Source organism: Ambystoma mexicanum, chromosome 4p, assembly GCF_040938575.1.
Source record: "Ambystoma mexicanum isolate Mex_15411 chromosome 4p, UKY_AmexF1_1, whole genome shotgun sequence".
Lineage (NCBI taxonomy): Eukaryota > Metazoa > Chordata > Amphibia > Caudata > Ambystomatidae > Ambystoma > Ambystoma mexicanum.
Genome location: NC_090927.1, coordinates 106,268,713 through 106,285,814, shown reverse-complemented (window position 1 = coordinate 106,285,814; position 17,102 = coordinate 106,268,713). Strand labels below are relative to the sequence as shown.

At 50.5% G+C, this 17,102-nt stretch overlaps 1 protein-coding gene across 3 annotated transcripts in view; it reads right to left on the bottom strand.

The window, feature by feature from the left end:
* Nucleotides 1-17,102, bottom strand: part of GTF3C2 (general transcription factor IIIC subunit 2) — a 1,345,710-nt gene that overhangs the window by 1,170,183 nt on the left and 158,425 nt on the right. For all 3 annotated transcript variants that reach the window (XM_069605483.1, XM_069605484.1, XM_069605482.1), the window contains one exon: nt 924-1,251. In XM_069605483.1, coding sequence (XP_069461584.1) covers nt 924-1,251 — 328 coding nt within the window. The remainder of the gene's footprint in view (nt 1-923; nt 1,252-17,102) is intronic.

The following is a 17,102-nucleotide window of genomic DNA, read 5'->3' as shown; positions in this document are numbered from 1 at the left end:
AGAGGACAGTGATTGGTTTAGAGGAGAAATACACTTTTAAAGCAGAAGTTCAAATGTTTTCTTTTACCAAGGATGCCCAGCCTGACGACAGGGAATATTCATGAGCATGTGAATCCATACCAGACCCCCATGCTGGAGAATGGGAAATAAGGAAGTCTAAGAAATGTTATTACAGACAGATTGTGCATTCCAAAGAGCAATATAAAGTGTGGGATGTAGAAGCATAGTGATGTTGAATCTGCGAAGTAGCAAGGCGTTGGGGGTAGATGCGAGAAGAGGATGTGTGATGAAAGTGAGGGTTGGAGATTTTGTGAAAAGAGAGTAGGTGAGCGAGAAGAGGGGTGGCCTCGAGGAAAAGAGATGATGGGAAGCGAAAGAGAATTTGGCAGAACTGAGGAAAGACGTAATTAGTACTTACAAGCAAGTAGCAGGACACAGCAATGCATTGCTGAAAGGCAAAGAAGCTGGAGGAAAGGCTGGAGGTTGGCCCTTAGCCGTTTGATCATTGCTCATACGCTCGGAGCTGTCGCCCCAAAGCAAATTGCAGAAGGTATAACATATGGAGAGATTGCAGTGGAAGGATTATTTTGCTAAGTAATTGTTGTTTCCTTGCTTTATGTGTAGTTGTGATTTAACTTGAATATGTTAAAACATAATTCTTTTTAAAGCAAAGCGTGTGGTGCATCTGAGGATTGGGGGTAAATGAGTCATAATTCATGTGGCACTAGATGTGCAAAGATATTTCTTTGGCACAGCAACAAAGCTGTGTCTCTCAATCCAAGAATGGAATCAAATGTCAATTAACTGTGCTACAATCAGAGTAACATCCAATATGTAACACCACATCAAAGAAAGTAGTAGAGCTGTCCACATTTGTGCCAAAACACACAGATCAATGGTAAATAACATTTCTTAGAACTTACACCAGTGCTGGACCGTCCCAGACTTCTCCGAAGACTTGCCATCTCAGGGTCATGCCCCTCGGGGAGTGGATCATTTGCATCTTCATATACCTCCTCATCATCCTCCCGTCTTATCAACTCATCAGACAACACAAAATCTGCATCCTGCGAAACATCGTCTTCATCCCAGTCACTCCTTTTCTTCTTACGTCCTCTTTTCTTTTGGACTGGACTTTCAGGTTCAGGTTCGGCAGTTTCTTCTTTCTCTTTTTCAGGCTCGCTGACTGGTGCAGGGGGTGGACAAGAGGATGTCAGCTCTGCTGCCAGTTCCTGAAGGTACACCATGGCCCTGGTAAGTAAAGAATAATTTATTAGCTAGTGTAGAAAAACTTGCAGTACAATGCAGTGGTAAAACAAAGAAAATGAAGACCACAGCCATTCAAAGTATCAGTTTTTAGTGTACAGCACACAATGAAATAACATTTTGGTTTTCCTAGAACTTTGCATCCAAATGTTTTGCACATGAATAGTAAGCTAAAGTTACTAACCTGCAACTATGGTTCTCTAGCATTTTTATCTTTCATAGATGCACATACTGTTGAATAATCTGTGCGGTCAGGCTCAGGATCCTCAGTAAACCAACAAAGCAGTTTCTTGTAATGCATTCACAGTGTGCACTATTGAGCTCCAAACAGCGCTGGCAGGAGAGTAGCATGTGCATCTATGAAAGACACAATGCTTAAGAACTGTAGTTAGAGAGAAGTAACTTTTTTTCCTTTAGCAATGGATTTTTCATAGATTCACATGCTGTTAAATAGATTACAAAGTAGTACGTCATTTAGTTAAGATAAGGACGAGGAAAAGAGACAGGAGAGCAGGCTTTGCAGAACCACCTGTCCGACCTGGGCCTCTTCCACCCTCCTTCTGGCGATACAGTAAAACCGTGTGAAGGTAAGTGGGATTATCCAGGTCACCACTCTGCAATTGTCTGAAAGCAGAACCCCTGCCAAGAGGGCCACCAATGATACGCTCTTTGCAGAGGGGAAACCTTGGCTTCCGAGTAAGCATTCTAGCTCCCTTTCTATGACAAAAGGCAATGCAGACTGATAACCATATAGAGTTTGAGGCCTTTGCACTCATGTCTGATGGCTATGAACAGCTGGTTGACAGGCAAAAGCATTTAGTGCAATTAATGTAGTACTTGAGTGATCGCCTCATGTCCGGTGAATGCAGGGATCTTACTTCTGGTGTTGAAAGAGTATTAAAGAAAGTTATGAGTACCAGAGGTTCATTCAATTGAAGCTAAGAGGGCACTTTTTGCATGAACTTTCAGTTGGTTTCAGAGAAACGCATTGTCTTTTTGGAATGTCGGGTATGGTTGCTGTACAGACAGTGCTTGAATCTCACTTACCTTCTTAGTTGAGGTGATGGCAACTGAAAATGGTGGAATGTTCCAAAAGGCGCAAAACATTTTAGATCAGCTTTACGCATTGGTTCAAATGGAGGTGCCATCAATTTAGCTAGTACAGTATTCAGCTCCCATGATGGGGCAACTTTATGCACCGGGGGAGATGTCTTTAATAGGCCCTTCATGAACTCCTTCATTAGACTAACGATTCTGGAGAATTTGTCCCTTCTTCACGGGGGAGGAGAGCCGCCCTCTTTGATGCTAGGGATGTGCTTTGAGACTAGGGTGGTGAGCCCGCTAAGCAAGTCCATCCTTACGGTTCAGGGAAAGCAGTACCACACTGGGAGGCACACCTCTAGGGCAGAAGGACTCCCATTCCTACATGAAACTCCCTATTAAGAATACTCTGTCCGCATATATGGGTATAGAAGAGACTGATGTTACTTCTGTTTTGCATCCAAGAAATACTGACATTGATTTTATATCATTGGCTTAAGGTCATACTGGCATTCCCCTGAACTCAGCAACTGACAAAAAGCAACAAACCCCTTTGAAGTACAGCAGCGAGAATAAAAGCACGAAAAACCTTGAATGGGGGAAGAATCATCCTACGCAGAGCGAGACTAATGTACAGACGTCCTGCAGGGGCAGATCTGGACTACACCTCAGCCATCGGTAGCACGGAGAGAAGGCAGAGACGCCAAAAGGCCAGCGCCGAGAAAGACGATGCAGCAAGTAAGAGACGGAAGTGCCGTCTTGTCTGGTGGCGTGACCAAGCTGCAGCCGTGGTGGGTCTGAGACGCGGGAAATTACACCGAGGCCAGGACAGACCAGAGGAACAAATTCTCCACTGGAACACGAGGACCACAGCAGGGACTGCAAAATCGGACAGAAGAAAAGAAGTTGACCTTTATGTGGCAGCAACGCTATGGAGAAGGGCAAACTCAGCATCCCCACTAGGACGCTATTCAGCTGGAGAGCAACTGAAAGCATAGAAGGTACATAGGTTGCCCAGGGTGAAGGGAAGAAAGCAGAGTCTTGGAAACCAGAATATTGAATGTTGGCAAGTAGAACATATACAACCAGAAAGGTTAGAGAAACTTAAGCCAGCGGGGCTGGGGAGTCCTCAGGAAATAAGGACACTTGTACACTTGTACAATCATAAGGAGAAGGGAACCTGGAAGCCTCAAACTGTTCAAGATATAGAACCAATAGAGCGAAAGTGGTAAAGATGGTGGACAAGGAACAAGGAAAGCATTCCCCCTCGTAACATACTTGAGACATTTAATTTATACAGAGTATCTGAAGAGGATAAGGAACAAGTTACTTACCTGTAACTGTTGTTCTCCAGCATGGGTCTGGCATGGATTCACATGCTCATGAATATTCCCCGTCGTCAGGCTGGGAATCCTCGGTAAAGAAAAAACAAGTATCAGTTTTGTTTCTGATCTGTCTTTCGTAGTAGTAACCAATCACTGGTCTCTGCGTCATACTGACCACAGCCAATGACTGCCCTCTACCTAAGCCCCGCCTCTGGCAGCCATCTTCAGATTTGGTAGCACGTGAAGTGGCAGTATGACCAAGTGAAGAGCCGCACAGGGGTAGGCGGGAGGGTTCGCATGTGAATCCATGCCAGACCCGTGCTGGAGAACAACAGTTACAGGTAAGTAACTTGTTCCTTCTCCAGCATGGGGTCTGGCATGGATTCACATGCTCATGAATAAAGAATACATAGCAGTACACACATGCACAACCACGGGAGGTGGCAAAGGCTCAACATTATGCATCACATCAAACTCAACATTAAGCAATTCTTACCTCCTCACCAGGCTCACCTTAGGCGAACAGGTTGCGCAGCACTGCTTGGCCGACCCTGGACTCCTCCCTGGAATCCCTAATCGACGCAGTTGAATTTCGTGAAGGTGTGCGTCGACCTCCACGTAGCAGCCCTGCAGATGTCCAGCAAGGGCACACCAGATAGGAACGCCGTGGTAGTTGCGATCGCTCTGGTGGAATGGGCTCTCGGACGGCCAGGCAGCGGTCGGTTTGCCAACCGATGACAGTACATGATACAGCCGGAGAGCCATCTGGAAATGGAAGCCTTCGAGAGAGCCTTCCCCTGATTGACAGGTCCAAAGTTCACAAAGAGTTGCGACGTCTTCCGAAAACCCTTTGTGCGGTCCACGTAGAACTTCAGCGCTCTAGCCACATCCAGCGAGTGCAAAGTCCTTTCAGCCGGCGACGAAGGCGACGGGAAGAAAACGGGCAACACCAAGGGTTCGTTGAGATGGAAGTCCGACGGCACCTTGGGCATGAAGGAGGGGTGCGTCCTGAGCACTACCCTTGTGTCGTGAAAAGTCAAGTACGGGGCCTTGCAGGAAAGGGCCTGGATCTCTCCCACCCGTCGTGCGGAGGTGATGGCCACAAGAAACGCTGTTTTCCACGACAAGAACTTCAACGGAGCCGAGTGCAGAGGCTCGAACGGAGGTCCCATGAGCTTGGTCAGCACCACGTTGAGCTCCCACGCCGGGGCCGGAGCCTTCACCGGCGGGAACGATCTGAACAGTCCCTTCATGAACTCTTTCACCAGACGATGAGACCACAAAGACGTCCGCCCCGTGGTTCTGGTGTATCGGGAGATCGCAGCAAGATGAATCTTGATGGACGCGTGCGCCAGTCCAGCTTTGGCCAGCGTCAGTAGGTACGGCAGTACTTGGGGAGCCGTAATCCGCAGAGGGTTAATCTTCTGTGCGTGGCACCAGACAGAGAACCTCTTCCATTTGTGTCCGTAGCATTTAAGAGTTGAGGACGCCCTGGCCTTTGCAAGAACCTCTCTGCAGTCGGCCGTTATGTCGTATCCTCCAAACTCTAACGCTGCAGGAGCCAGGCCTGCAAGTTCAGCGACTTCGGGTCGTGATGGAGGATGGCGCCTCCTTCCCTGGAGAGAAGATCCGCGTCCACTGGCAGCTTGATTGACGGGGACGCTGACAAGTCCAGAAGGTCCGGGAACCATATCTGCCTCGGCCACGCAGGTGCGACGAGGATCATCCTGCACCGTGACCTCTTGAGCTGGTTGATGAGCCGGATCAGCAATGGCAATGGAGGGAACGCGTATAGAAACAGGCCCTCCCAGGGGAATGAGAAAGCATCGCACATGCTCCTCGGCTGGGGAAACCTGCTGGCGAACCTCCGGCACTTGGAGTTCGTCGCGAACAGATCGATCTGGGGTGTGCCCCACCGTCGGAAGAGGCGGTCCACTAGATCCTGTCGTAGTTCCCACTCGTGGCACGAGCGCAGCTCCCTGCTGAGTGAGTCGGCGATGGTGTTTTTTATCCCTGCCAGATGAAACGGCACCAGAAACATCCTTTGGGCGACGGCCCAATGCTACAGATCCTGCGCTTCCCTGGACAGGGCAGGGGACCTGGTTCCGCCCTGTTTCCTGATGTAGAACATGGTGGTGGTGTTGTCGGTGAAGATCCTCACCACCTTGCCCTTGAGGGACTGAAGGAAGGACCCGAGGGCCCAAAACACTGCACGGAGCTCCAGGACGTTGATATGGAGGGACTTCTCCGAGGGGAGCCAAAGGCCTCTCGCGTGCAGATTTTCAGTGTGCGCTCCCCACCCTTCCAGGGAGGCATCTGTGGTCACTGTCTCCTGGTGGCCGGGGGTCTGGAAGTCCATGCCCACCGTCAGATGTGCGCAGGTGCCCCACCACCGGATCGCTCGTCGGAAACTCTCGTCGAGTGTGATCCTCTCCTCGAAGCTGCCCGTCGTCTGGATCCAGCGCGCGTCCAGGAACTCCTGCAACGGGCGCATCCGGAGCCTGCACAGGGGGATGAGGTAAATGCAAGAAGACATCATTCCGAGGAGGGACTTGATGGACCTCACTCTGGCCGCGTCCGCAACCAGCATCCGCTGCACCTTGCCCACAATGGCCCTCGTCCTTTCCTCCGACGGAGAAGCCAAAAGCGACACTGTGTCGAGCTTCACTCCCAGAAACAGTGTGTCTTGCGCGGGCACCAGGTGGGACTTGGCGTAGTTTATGTAGAATCCCAGGTCCGTGAGAAGTTGGACGGTCCTTGCCGTGTGCGCCACGGAGAGCTCCCTCAACTTGGCTCGGATGAGCCAGTCGTCCAGGTAGGGGTAGACGTGGATCCCCTCTCGGCGCAGCTGCGCTGCCACCGGTGCGAGGCACTTGGTGAACACCCTGGGTGCCGACCTTAGTCCGAAGGGAAGGGCTCTGAACTGATAGTGACGCCCTTGGACCACAAACCTGAGAAACATTCAGTGTCCCTTTAGGATGGGAATATGGAAGTAGGCATCCTCCAAGTCCAACGACGACAGGAAATCGCCCTCCTCCAGCTGACCCAGGACGTGTTGGAGGGTGACCATCCGGTACTTCTGTGCCTTGATGAATTTGTTCAGTCGTCGTAGGTCCAGGATGGGACGCCATCCTCCCGTCTTCTTCTTCACGAGGAAGTATCTTGAGTAAACTCCGGAGCCCCGAAGCCTCTTTGGGACGAGCACGATGGAGCCCTTCCTGAGCATCGCCCTTACCTCCAAGAGAAGTTGAGGGACGTGATGTTCTTTCCTGGCCACAGGGGGGACGCGCGGGCACCTTTTTTGAAACTCGAGCGCGTGACCCCGGGCTAGGGCGTCCAGCACCCAACGGTCGGTGGAGATGGACTCCCACACGCTGACGAAGCTCGCCAGCCGGCCTCCCACAGGGGTGCTTCGGTGGGGGCCCGACCCCACGGCCGGTTCAGTCCTGCTTCGACGAGGCTTTGCCGCCTTGACCTCCTTGGCGACGACGGCGGGGTCCGCCTGACTTGCCTCGTCCCCTGTAAGCTTCCTGCGACGACGAACGGGCCGCTTGACGGTAGGTGGAAAATCCGCCGCCGGAACCTTTGGAGGCACCCTGTTTGCCTCCACCGCTCCGAAAGGGCGGCCGCCGTTGCTGGAGAACCCCAAGAGCCCGGGCCGTCTCCGTGTCTGCCTTGATGGCTTGAAGGGAATCGTCCACTGTTTTCCCAAACAGGTTGTTTCCATCGAACGGCATGTCCAAGACTCTGGTCTGCACGTCTTGACGGAAGTCAGTAGCCTTGAGCCAGCCACGCCGTTGCCCAACTGGCGAAATCCAGTGTCAGCGATGTCCGTCGCAATCGTAATGGCGAGGTCCGACGCCACCTCTCCTTCCTGCAAGATCTCTAGGGCATCCGCCCTCTTGTCGTCCGGTAGGAAGTCCAGCAGGGGGGCCAGTTTGTACCATAGCTCCCTGTCGTAGCGGGCTACGATAGCCAAGGCGTTGGCTGCCTTAATCGTCGTCGCTGCGGACGAGATGACCCTGCGTCCCATCGTATCCAATTTCTTTTCCTCGCCGTCCGGCGGGGAAGTCGACGTAGAGGCCGCACCCCCCCCCCCGCTTTCTTCCTGGCCGCCGCGGAGATGACGGAGTCCGGGGTCGGCTGTACAAGGGGGCCGCGTCCAGGACCCGGTACCTCTTCTCGTACCGATCCCTTCTAGCCGGCGTCGTGGATGGGTTCTTGAGGAGGGCAAGGCCCTCATCCCAAATATCGTCCAGTAGAGGCACAGCGAGGACCGTCTTCCTCTTGGCCTCGCGCCGTTGATAAAGGAAACCTTCCTTCTTCTCTTCCGGGCAGAGCTGGAAGAGCTCGGATGCCCTGGCAATCATGGAGTGAAACGATCCAATCTCGTCGGGTGGGGAAGCCCGGGTGGGAGTTGACGACGGCAGATCCTCGTCGTAAACCTCGTCGTCCGTACCCGTCGCGGCCGTGTCCGTCCCTGTATCATCCCCACGAGTCGTGGACGGGGAGGAGGGCTGAACAGGGCGCGATGGCTGAAAAGGAGGTGGAGGATGAATCCTTCTCTTAGGGGGAGGGCTCCCAGAAGGGCCTGGCTCCGGGTCCCCCGTCGGGAGCGGTTCTTCCGCTGGTGGTAACGGCAGTCTTGTCCTTATCTCCGAGCATAAGGACTGTATAGCCAACAAAATGGCCGCCGAGTTGTCTTGCGGCGCTGGTTGAGGGGAGTCCGACGGGCGGTCAGGGGCCCCGTCGGCACCCTCGACGTTATCGTCGTCTCCTTCGTCGGGATCCCTCCCGACGGGCTGGTCTTCTTCCACGCCAACGCCGTGGCTTAAGACTTCGATCAGCTCCTCCTCAGAGGTTGAGGCCGAATCCACGATGACCTCCTGCCCCCCCTTTTTCATCTCCGTCGAAGGTTTCACGGGGGTCCTGTCGATGGGCATAAAGGAGGACTCCCTCCACGGTGGCAGGGAGACTCTGAGCCCCGAGGTCGCCACCACTGGTGTAGCCTCCACAGGCTGAGCCAGGGCCGCCGCGACTGTCTCGATAGAGGCCTTGGCCGGATGGATTAAGGCTTTCACCACCTTAGGTGCGCTCACCGCCTTCTCCTTGGGGGGAGGGACACTGCCTCGCTCTCCCTCCGATGGGGCCTTCGAGCTCGACCGGGGCCTCTCCAGGAGCTTCGCCGGGTGCTCGGCCTTCCTCTTACCCGAACCAGAGCGTTGGCTCGTGGTTGATGGTGCCGGGGAGGATGCGCCCTGCCTGGCGCCCATAGAGCCCGACCGTTCGGCGCTCCCGGTGCCAGCCGCCTCGCAGTGCTTGGCCTTGTGTTGGACCCCCGTCGCCGGGGCGTCCTCAAAGGTCTTAGAAGACCGCTCGGATTTCTTCTTCTTCCCGCCTGATGGGCTCTTCCCTTCCAGCCAGTTGGCGAGACGTTGATGGCGGTCCTTCATGGTCCGCTCCGACATATTGCCGCAGAACGCACAGTCCTTCTCCACGTGCGTCTTATCCTCATGTAGGCAGTAAAGACAAAAAGGAGTGTTCGTCCTCCTTAAAGACATTCTGAAGCTGGCATCCAGGGCAGACCCTGAACAGCTTTCCGGGCGTCGAGCTTCCCTTCTCCTGGGCCATGTCCGAGATGGGCCTGAGAAACTTCTGGAGTCCTCCAAAAGCGTGGCTCGACGAAATCTTCACCCTTGAGGGGCGTAGACGAATCCGACACGGGTCCCCGTTGATCGGATGAAGAAACGGTGGAGCTTGAGGCTCTTTGACTGAAAAAAATCGAAGTCTTTGAGAAAAAACGTGAAAAAATAGCACTAACGCTCGAGAGCAATAGCAAGAGGATCCTGTCATGATCTCTGCTTCCAAAAGGTCAGGGTTTTCCCAACTCCCTTGGAAGCAGATCCATAACCCAGGTTCCGAGTGCCAACCAGTCCCAATTGGGACCTTTTGGACCCAGTCCTGGCGCCAATGGCACCAGGCTCATAAATATGCCCAGTCCCAGCGCTGGAAGCGCCGGGCTCATAATGCTTGGGTGGACTTACCTGCAGCAGACCATGCTGCTTACTTGCCTGCCAGTTGAGCCTCTGATCCTCTTCTGTTTGGAACTACTTTTCCTGTTGGGTGGGGCAGGAGCCACTCCCTAGGTTCAGAACACTGGAACTCTTCTGGAAAGCAGGAACTCTTTTCTTACCTAGGCGTGGCTGTGGAAGGAGACACCTAAGCACTACAGGAGGCTATTTAAACCACACCCGATGGATGAATCTTGCTTTGCGTTATTCTGCATCCTCTGCAGCAGAACGCTCATCGTGTCTTCTGCATCTGATCCTGGGCCTAAGGAAAAAGGCTTACCATCCTGAATCCAGTCTTCAGCAACACCTATAAAGACAAGAAAGAACAGGTTAGCATTACGGTCTTCAGTGACAGCGCTTCACTTACCTGGTCCATCGGCTGTCACCAACGCCTCGCGCTGCATTCCGGCATCTGAAAGACAAAGGCTTACCTACTCTTCGTGCGCTCCGGAGGTCTTCGCACTGCATTCCGGCATCTGAAAGACAAAACAAGGTGCGTTTAAACTTTAATACTCACGTGCCATTACTCCTTTCCACATCTAACCCAGTGGGTATTCTGACACCCTGCAGCCGCTCCGAACTTGTACCTGCAAAATAAAAAGACAAGAGCGCATCGTGAAGCAGGCAACAAGCGCTTACTTACGTGCTTCCAGGCGCTTCTATTCATCACACGGGCTCCATCTTCAACTCACTTCAGCCCGTCATCCGCCATCGCCGGAACCCTGCAAAACAAGAGACATCATTACTAAAGACTTTTAAAGACATTAGAATTACTCGAAACTTACCGTTCGTGCAGTAAACGACGGACAGCAGTCCTCTGAAGTCAAGAGGCCTGCTCCCCTTATCCAGTGAAGAAACTGGTTACAGCACCCTGCCCCGAGGCAGATGGAGAGCACGGCGTTCACTTACCTAAGGTGAGAGCGTTAACCTTTGGGGTTCTACAGGAGAAGAGAAACGGAAGAAGAGAGAGACATTCAATAACCCAGTTCATTAATCCCATATTTTCTATCTGTAGACCTCTTACCCTTCGAGTCAGACATACAGTGCACAGAGGTCCAGCCCAAAGAGCCAGCCGTGTGTTACACATCACCTTTGAAGATACGGTATACGCCCAGTCAAGACCGGCGCCTCTACGGGAATCAGGTGAGCGTTACAGATCCCAACACTTGAACGTGCGGTAAAAATCTGAAGATGGCTGCCAGAGGCGGGGCTTAGGTAGAGGGCAGTCATTGGCTGTGGTCAGTATGACGCAGAGACCAGTGATTGGTTACTACTACGAAAGACAGATCAGAAACGAAACTGATACTGGTTTTTTCTTTACCGAGGATTCCCAGCCTGACGACGGGGAATATTCATGAGCATGTGAATCCATGCCAGACCCCATGCTGGAGAACAGGAGAGCAGAGAACACTTCTTTTCTGAACTAACTTTGTATGAACTGAAAACCATCCCCAGAAAGAGAGATCCAAAAGGACACTAGGGTGGACATAGCCAAAACTGAGATACTATTGCTTTTGCTTACATTTTTATTTTGTTTTTTTCCACAGTTGTAGGGCCAGATAGCGATTAGGTTTGGACTATTTTTGATTTTTACATTGGACGAGCACCCTTAGCTTAGTTCTGTAGGTAGAGAAAATCCCTATAGGCAGTAGGGATGGATAGGCCTTTTCTTTTTAATTTAATAAACACCCTTGAAATGTCATCCTTGGGCTCGACTTCCTCTTCTGGTTTGCCACAATTCTGAGACCACAACTATGGTCTGCTAGGCTTTCGAGGCGCAGCAAGTATTGGAGTATCTTCTGAGGTTGAAATCAATCCGTTACTGTAGTTTACTATGGGACTCCTACCCCGTCCCAGTAGTACAGAAAATCATAAGAAGAGTGAGATTAACAACGGTATTCCTCCTATTCGTCCCAGTAGTATTGAAAACCTTAAGAAGAGATCAACGAAGGACAACATTCGCAGGGCACTAGACTTGATTGAAATCGCCAGTAAAGACTCCCACCAGCTAGCCTTGATCGCGCTAGACGCCACTAAGGCCTTCGATAAGGTGGACTGGCCCTATCTGTCTCTCGCCCTAGCGGCCTTCAGCTTTGGACCTACTTTTATGAGGATGGCTCTGGCGAACTACCAGGCCCCGAGGACCCGACTAAGAGTCAATGGCCGCCTGTCGGACCCGATCCCACTCACATGTGGAACACGACAGGGGTGTCCGCTATCCGGCCCCTGCTTTTCGATTTGGCCATGGAGCCGCTGGCCCAGCAAGTTCGCCAGGATCCCCTGATCTCGGGCCTGAGGATCGGCACAACCCACCACAAAATTGCTCTCTATGCGGACGATGTACTGCTGACCATCACAAACATCAGAAACTCCATGAGGGCGGCCCTGGCGGAATTCCGGGCCTTCGGGAGAGTCTCAGGTTTCGCTATCAATTTCCACAAATCGATTGCACTCGGAGTGGGCCTGCACCTGGGCAAAAGGGAAGCCCTGGAGAGCCACAGCCCGTTCCAATGGAGCACCCAAGCGATCCCATACCTAGGGGTCCGGATTCCCGCCGACCCAACGAAGGTCTACCAGGTCAACTTCCCCCCACTTTTCGCGAAATTGGAAAAGGACCTAGCCCGCTGGCAAACTCAAGAGATCTCACTGCTGGGGCGCATAACGACGATCAAAATGAAACTCCTTCCTCACTTTCTCTATATGTGCGCTGCCCTCCCAACTGCAATTCCCCTCCCCCGTTTGCAACGACTTCAAAGGAAAATCAGTGTCTTCATCTGCAAGGGCAAGAAACCACGGATCCCTCGGAGAACGTTGATGGCCAGCACGAGATTGGGGGACTCGGGGTGCCGGACCTTCGAAAATACTATATCGCAGCCCAACTGGCCCACTTCCAAGCATGGGACCTCGCCTCTGGACGCCCGAAATGGGTAGGAGATTGAACAATCCCGCCTCCCTCTCCCGCTCCGCTTCCTCCCGTTCATTCCTACCACGCTACGCCGCACCTGGCCAGATATGCTGACCGCCACAAAGCAATTGATAAAGGCATGGGAGTGGGCCCGCAAATGGGGAGACATCCCAGGAGGCTTCAAGCGCATCCTCCCCGATTTTCCTCAACCCCGCCTTCACCCCGGGGGCCTGCCCACGGAATTTTAGGAACTGGGTGGCGGGAGGCCTCGAAGCTCTGGGGCAACTCTTTGAAGGGGGTGCCCCCCCTCACCTTCGAACGCTGTAAATCAACTTTCCAGCTAACGGAGGCAGACAGATTTACCTATGCTCAACTGAGGCACTGGTGCTCCCACCCCCAGACCTGGGCAGCCGCAACAAGGCCCCTGGCCCTGCTGGAGCTCACAATGAAGGACCTGCCAGCCCGGGGAAAGATCTCGGCCCTCTACAAACTATTGCTGGAAGACCCCCTCTGTGTCAGGCCCTCCTATATGGGCCACTGGGAAGCGGACCTGGGCCATGCGATTGAGGACCACACATGGGTGGATGTCTGGACCAGAACACGCACGGCATCCCGCTGCGTCACCAACCGGGAATGCGCCCACAAACTCCTGTTGCGTTGGTATTACCCTCCCCTACGCCTCCACCACTTTCAGAGCGCCTTGGAACCCCACCTGGCGCCTCTGCGGCAACCCAGGCTCCTACTTCCACAGTGGTGGTCTTGCCCTAGAGTGTAGGAATTTTGGACCCAGTGTCTGGCCACCATTCGGGACATCACCCAGGTCGTAATCCCCTTGATGCCCGAGCAGGTCTTCCTGGGAATCCCACTCCCTGGCGTATTCCCGAGAACGGGGAAGAGGGCGGCGCTGATATCCCAACTTCTGTTGGCCGCCAAAATCACGGTGGTCAGCACCTGGAAGTCCGCAGACGGACCACTGATGACCCTATGGTGGCTTCAATTATGGGACATATTGATAGCAGAAAAGGTCACGGCAGCCAAAGCGGGTCTGCTCTACCGATTTACCGACATTTGGGCCACGGTCCTGGACTATGACCAGAACTACCCGGCTCTGACCTTCAAACCACGCTTGATCGCGAGAGCCCTCCACACGGTAGGGGAGGACTGGCCGCCTGCCCAGGCCGAATGAGACACGTATCACTGCCTTCTGGGAATTTGGGGGTGGGGGGCGGGACACTATGGTCTGATATGCCCTGTGAGATGTAAGCATCGTTAATGCTCTGTTATCCTGTGTGTTGAACTATAAATAAACAAGTTAAAAAAAAAAAAGAAGAGTGACTCTGAATTCTTGCTACAAAATAAAGATCTTAGGGAGGACGTAAGGAAGCAAAAAGACATAAGAAGTGATCGCATAAAGGTGGAATCAGTAATATAAGAGAGAGACTATTGATTGATAAGAACAAGATACAAGAGAAGACAGGTGTCAATAACCCTCAGAAGAAGTCAAGCAACCAAAGAGATGAAGAGCAGGACGTGAAGAAGTCCTTTAAGACAAGTGAACAAACTGGTGAAAGAAATATCCAAGTGATATTTGAAGATTCAATATTGAAAACAGACCTACAGATAAGGGGTGTATCAGCCACTTTTACTCCCTAAAAATAGGAAACTACTCCCAAAGAATAAGACACTGACACGTTGGACCCGCTTTCACCTACACAGCTGACTGGAAGAAGTAAATTTATATATATTTTTTTTAATTTGTATGAATAACTAGGTACAAAAGGAATACATTTACAAAACCATTTCCATTTGAACTATTTTTATTCGCTTATAAAATACTCTCATTGGCAATTGGACTTACATTTTTCTTCCCTAAAAAATAATTTTACTCCAAAAAAATAGGGAGTAAGATACTCCCACTTCAAAATCGTATCTGGAGAACTGATTGAAAAGGAACATTTTCATTGGAAAGCTTTCTTTCCACCCCAAGAGAAGGAAGCCATCCTTCTGGTCTTTAGTTATTTAGTATTAGTGTTAGTATAGGTCAGCTTTGGGACGGAGGACAAATATTTGTTTGTACCTTAACACTGACAACAAGCACCCTAGTTTCAGTTGCGGTAGGTAGGCCAACCCTTACATTAAATAAAGTGAGACAGTTTCTTCTCGATTTTGAATAAACATAGTTCATAAAAGGGTGAACGCTGGTCTGTCTCATTCTTCTGACCCACCACAATTCATACAAGAAACACAGATATATGGGAATCTAACAAATCATGTAGAGGCTGCGCAGGGCAGGCATTCCATTCACCATTCTCCAGCACAAGAGGTATCTATTCCGATCAGAAAGGGGGCACAGTTTGTATGGAACAAAGTTTTATGGCAATGGCACTTAATTATTTCAACGAGTAACAAGTAAATATATATGGCAACATGGAAGAGGGCATGGTATTTTTCATTCACCTGTTCAGCTCTTTTGCTACATATGTAAACCAAATGACATTAAAAAGAATAATTTCAACTGGAAATATCGAACATGCTTGACAGAAAAGGTACTTCACCCTCGCGCGTACCAAATTCCCAAGCAATATAGATTATTGTCTTACTTTATGGTGGTCATGCATGTTGCAGATCTCTGGGGTCTGTGGCAACAAGGAATGAAGAGACTAAGTGGTGCCATGGTGATTGTTATAGACATATTTCACACTCAAAAGTCAAACCCATCTGTCCTTAACTCTAATGGGGTTTCCCTACCTAAACTAAATAAACTTGGGTCCTTGTCAGGGAGTCTGACAGTCCAAAATAAAAAAGGCACTGTCCCAGTCCAAAAGCTCCTACACTATCCCTGTCACTACAGTAAACAATTTTTTACAATACACAAATAAATGTTGGATCCAGGTTTTGTTGCGGTCTTATGGTTGAGAACAAACTTTTTTGTATCTGAAAAAGTAAATATTTTGAAGAGTCGTGTCACAGCAAATACATGAAATTGTTGAAAATGTTTGTGAAATAGGTACATAGTACTCATTTTTAATTTATGGTCAAATGATGAATAAATATTCATTTTTGTGATAAAAGAATTATGAGTTTTCAAATGGTAAATTAAGAAATTTAAAAAGGTATGCCATGATGGACTTGATCACGTTTTTGTGTATACTACAATAAATAATAATAAAGTTGGGGTTGTCATTGCGACCCAGGTAAATAACTCCCTTCTCCTGGACTTCTCCTGGATGCAAGATGTCTCAAAGACACCAAGTCTTCTCAAAGTAAAAGTTCCATTAAGGTCCCAAGCTTTTCGTAACAGTTTTACAGAATCCTCGTGGGGTTAGGAGAATGACTCCATTCTTCTAGCTGGTTCCCTAATGAAGGAACTACAAGTTTTGTTGAAAACTATAAGGAAGTCTCAACACATTTTGCTTTCTTTATACTAGTTATCCTGCCCCCACTGGGATGACGAAGATGCTCTCAAGTCCCTCTCGACTCTCTCCAGTACCCCCTCTTGCGGGACCGCTCAGGGAACTGTGCTACAAACTGATTAACTACTTCATCTGCTTCTGCCTCCTGTCACAAAGGGAGGACAATAAAGAAAAGGACGGCATTTCCTCCCGATTTACGAAAAGAATATTAACCCCTGGGATTTGAAAGGGCTGGTCTCTGGACAGGTTCTGGTGTCGACCAATAGCAAGTTTGAAATGTCGCTTTTAAAATGGTGATGATTGGCTTTTGTTTTCAAGACAAGCCCGAAAACGATTTAAGGACGTATGTAGGAAGATTTTCAGTTTGCACATGTTTTGGGGTGTTACTTCTTTGCCAAACATTCTTGCTCACATAAACTCTGTTCTCGTCAATGCAACTCCCAAAAACCTCTCTAAGGTTTCTGGGTCTTCTGTCCACATTCGAGAAGATAACCCCTGAATAACATTTCGGGGAGTAGGGTTTTGCTTTTGAGAACAGAATTATCTCACAGCCGATGAGGAGAGTGTCATCGCTAGTTTGTTACACTTGATGGTCTTCGTCTGTTTTCTACTAACGTTCTCAAATTTCCCTTTGGCCCCCTCCCGGATTGTAACCATTCCAGTTACCTGCTCTCAGCGACGGGATGTCTCACCAGTTGTGACTGAGTGGGACACCTTTACCAGTCTCTACTTCTGCTTCTAAGTTTCCAACACTTGGTCGGCCTATGAGACGTTCTCATTTGTTCCCTTGAACTACACCCTCCACGTCTCTCCCGAGTCGCTCGCTTCTCCCTGCTGCTGATCTCTCGGTCTCTTTCTCGATGTCGGCCTTCATCTCGGCTGCAATGTCTTCTTCCGCGGTTTCTTCTCGCCCTGGCTATCCATTGTTTTTTTCTGAAGTGTTGATATAGCTGTATCCTTCCTAACATAACATCAGCTTCATTGACTACAGCTGGTTGAGCATTTTCCCCACCTAACAGAGTTTGCAGGCTCGTTCTGGTCCAGGTACTTATAATATCTAATCTTGTACAAAAACACATGG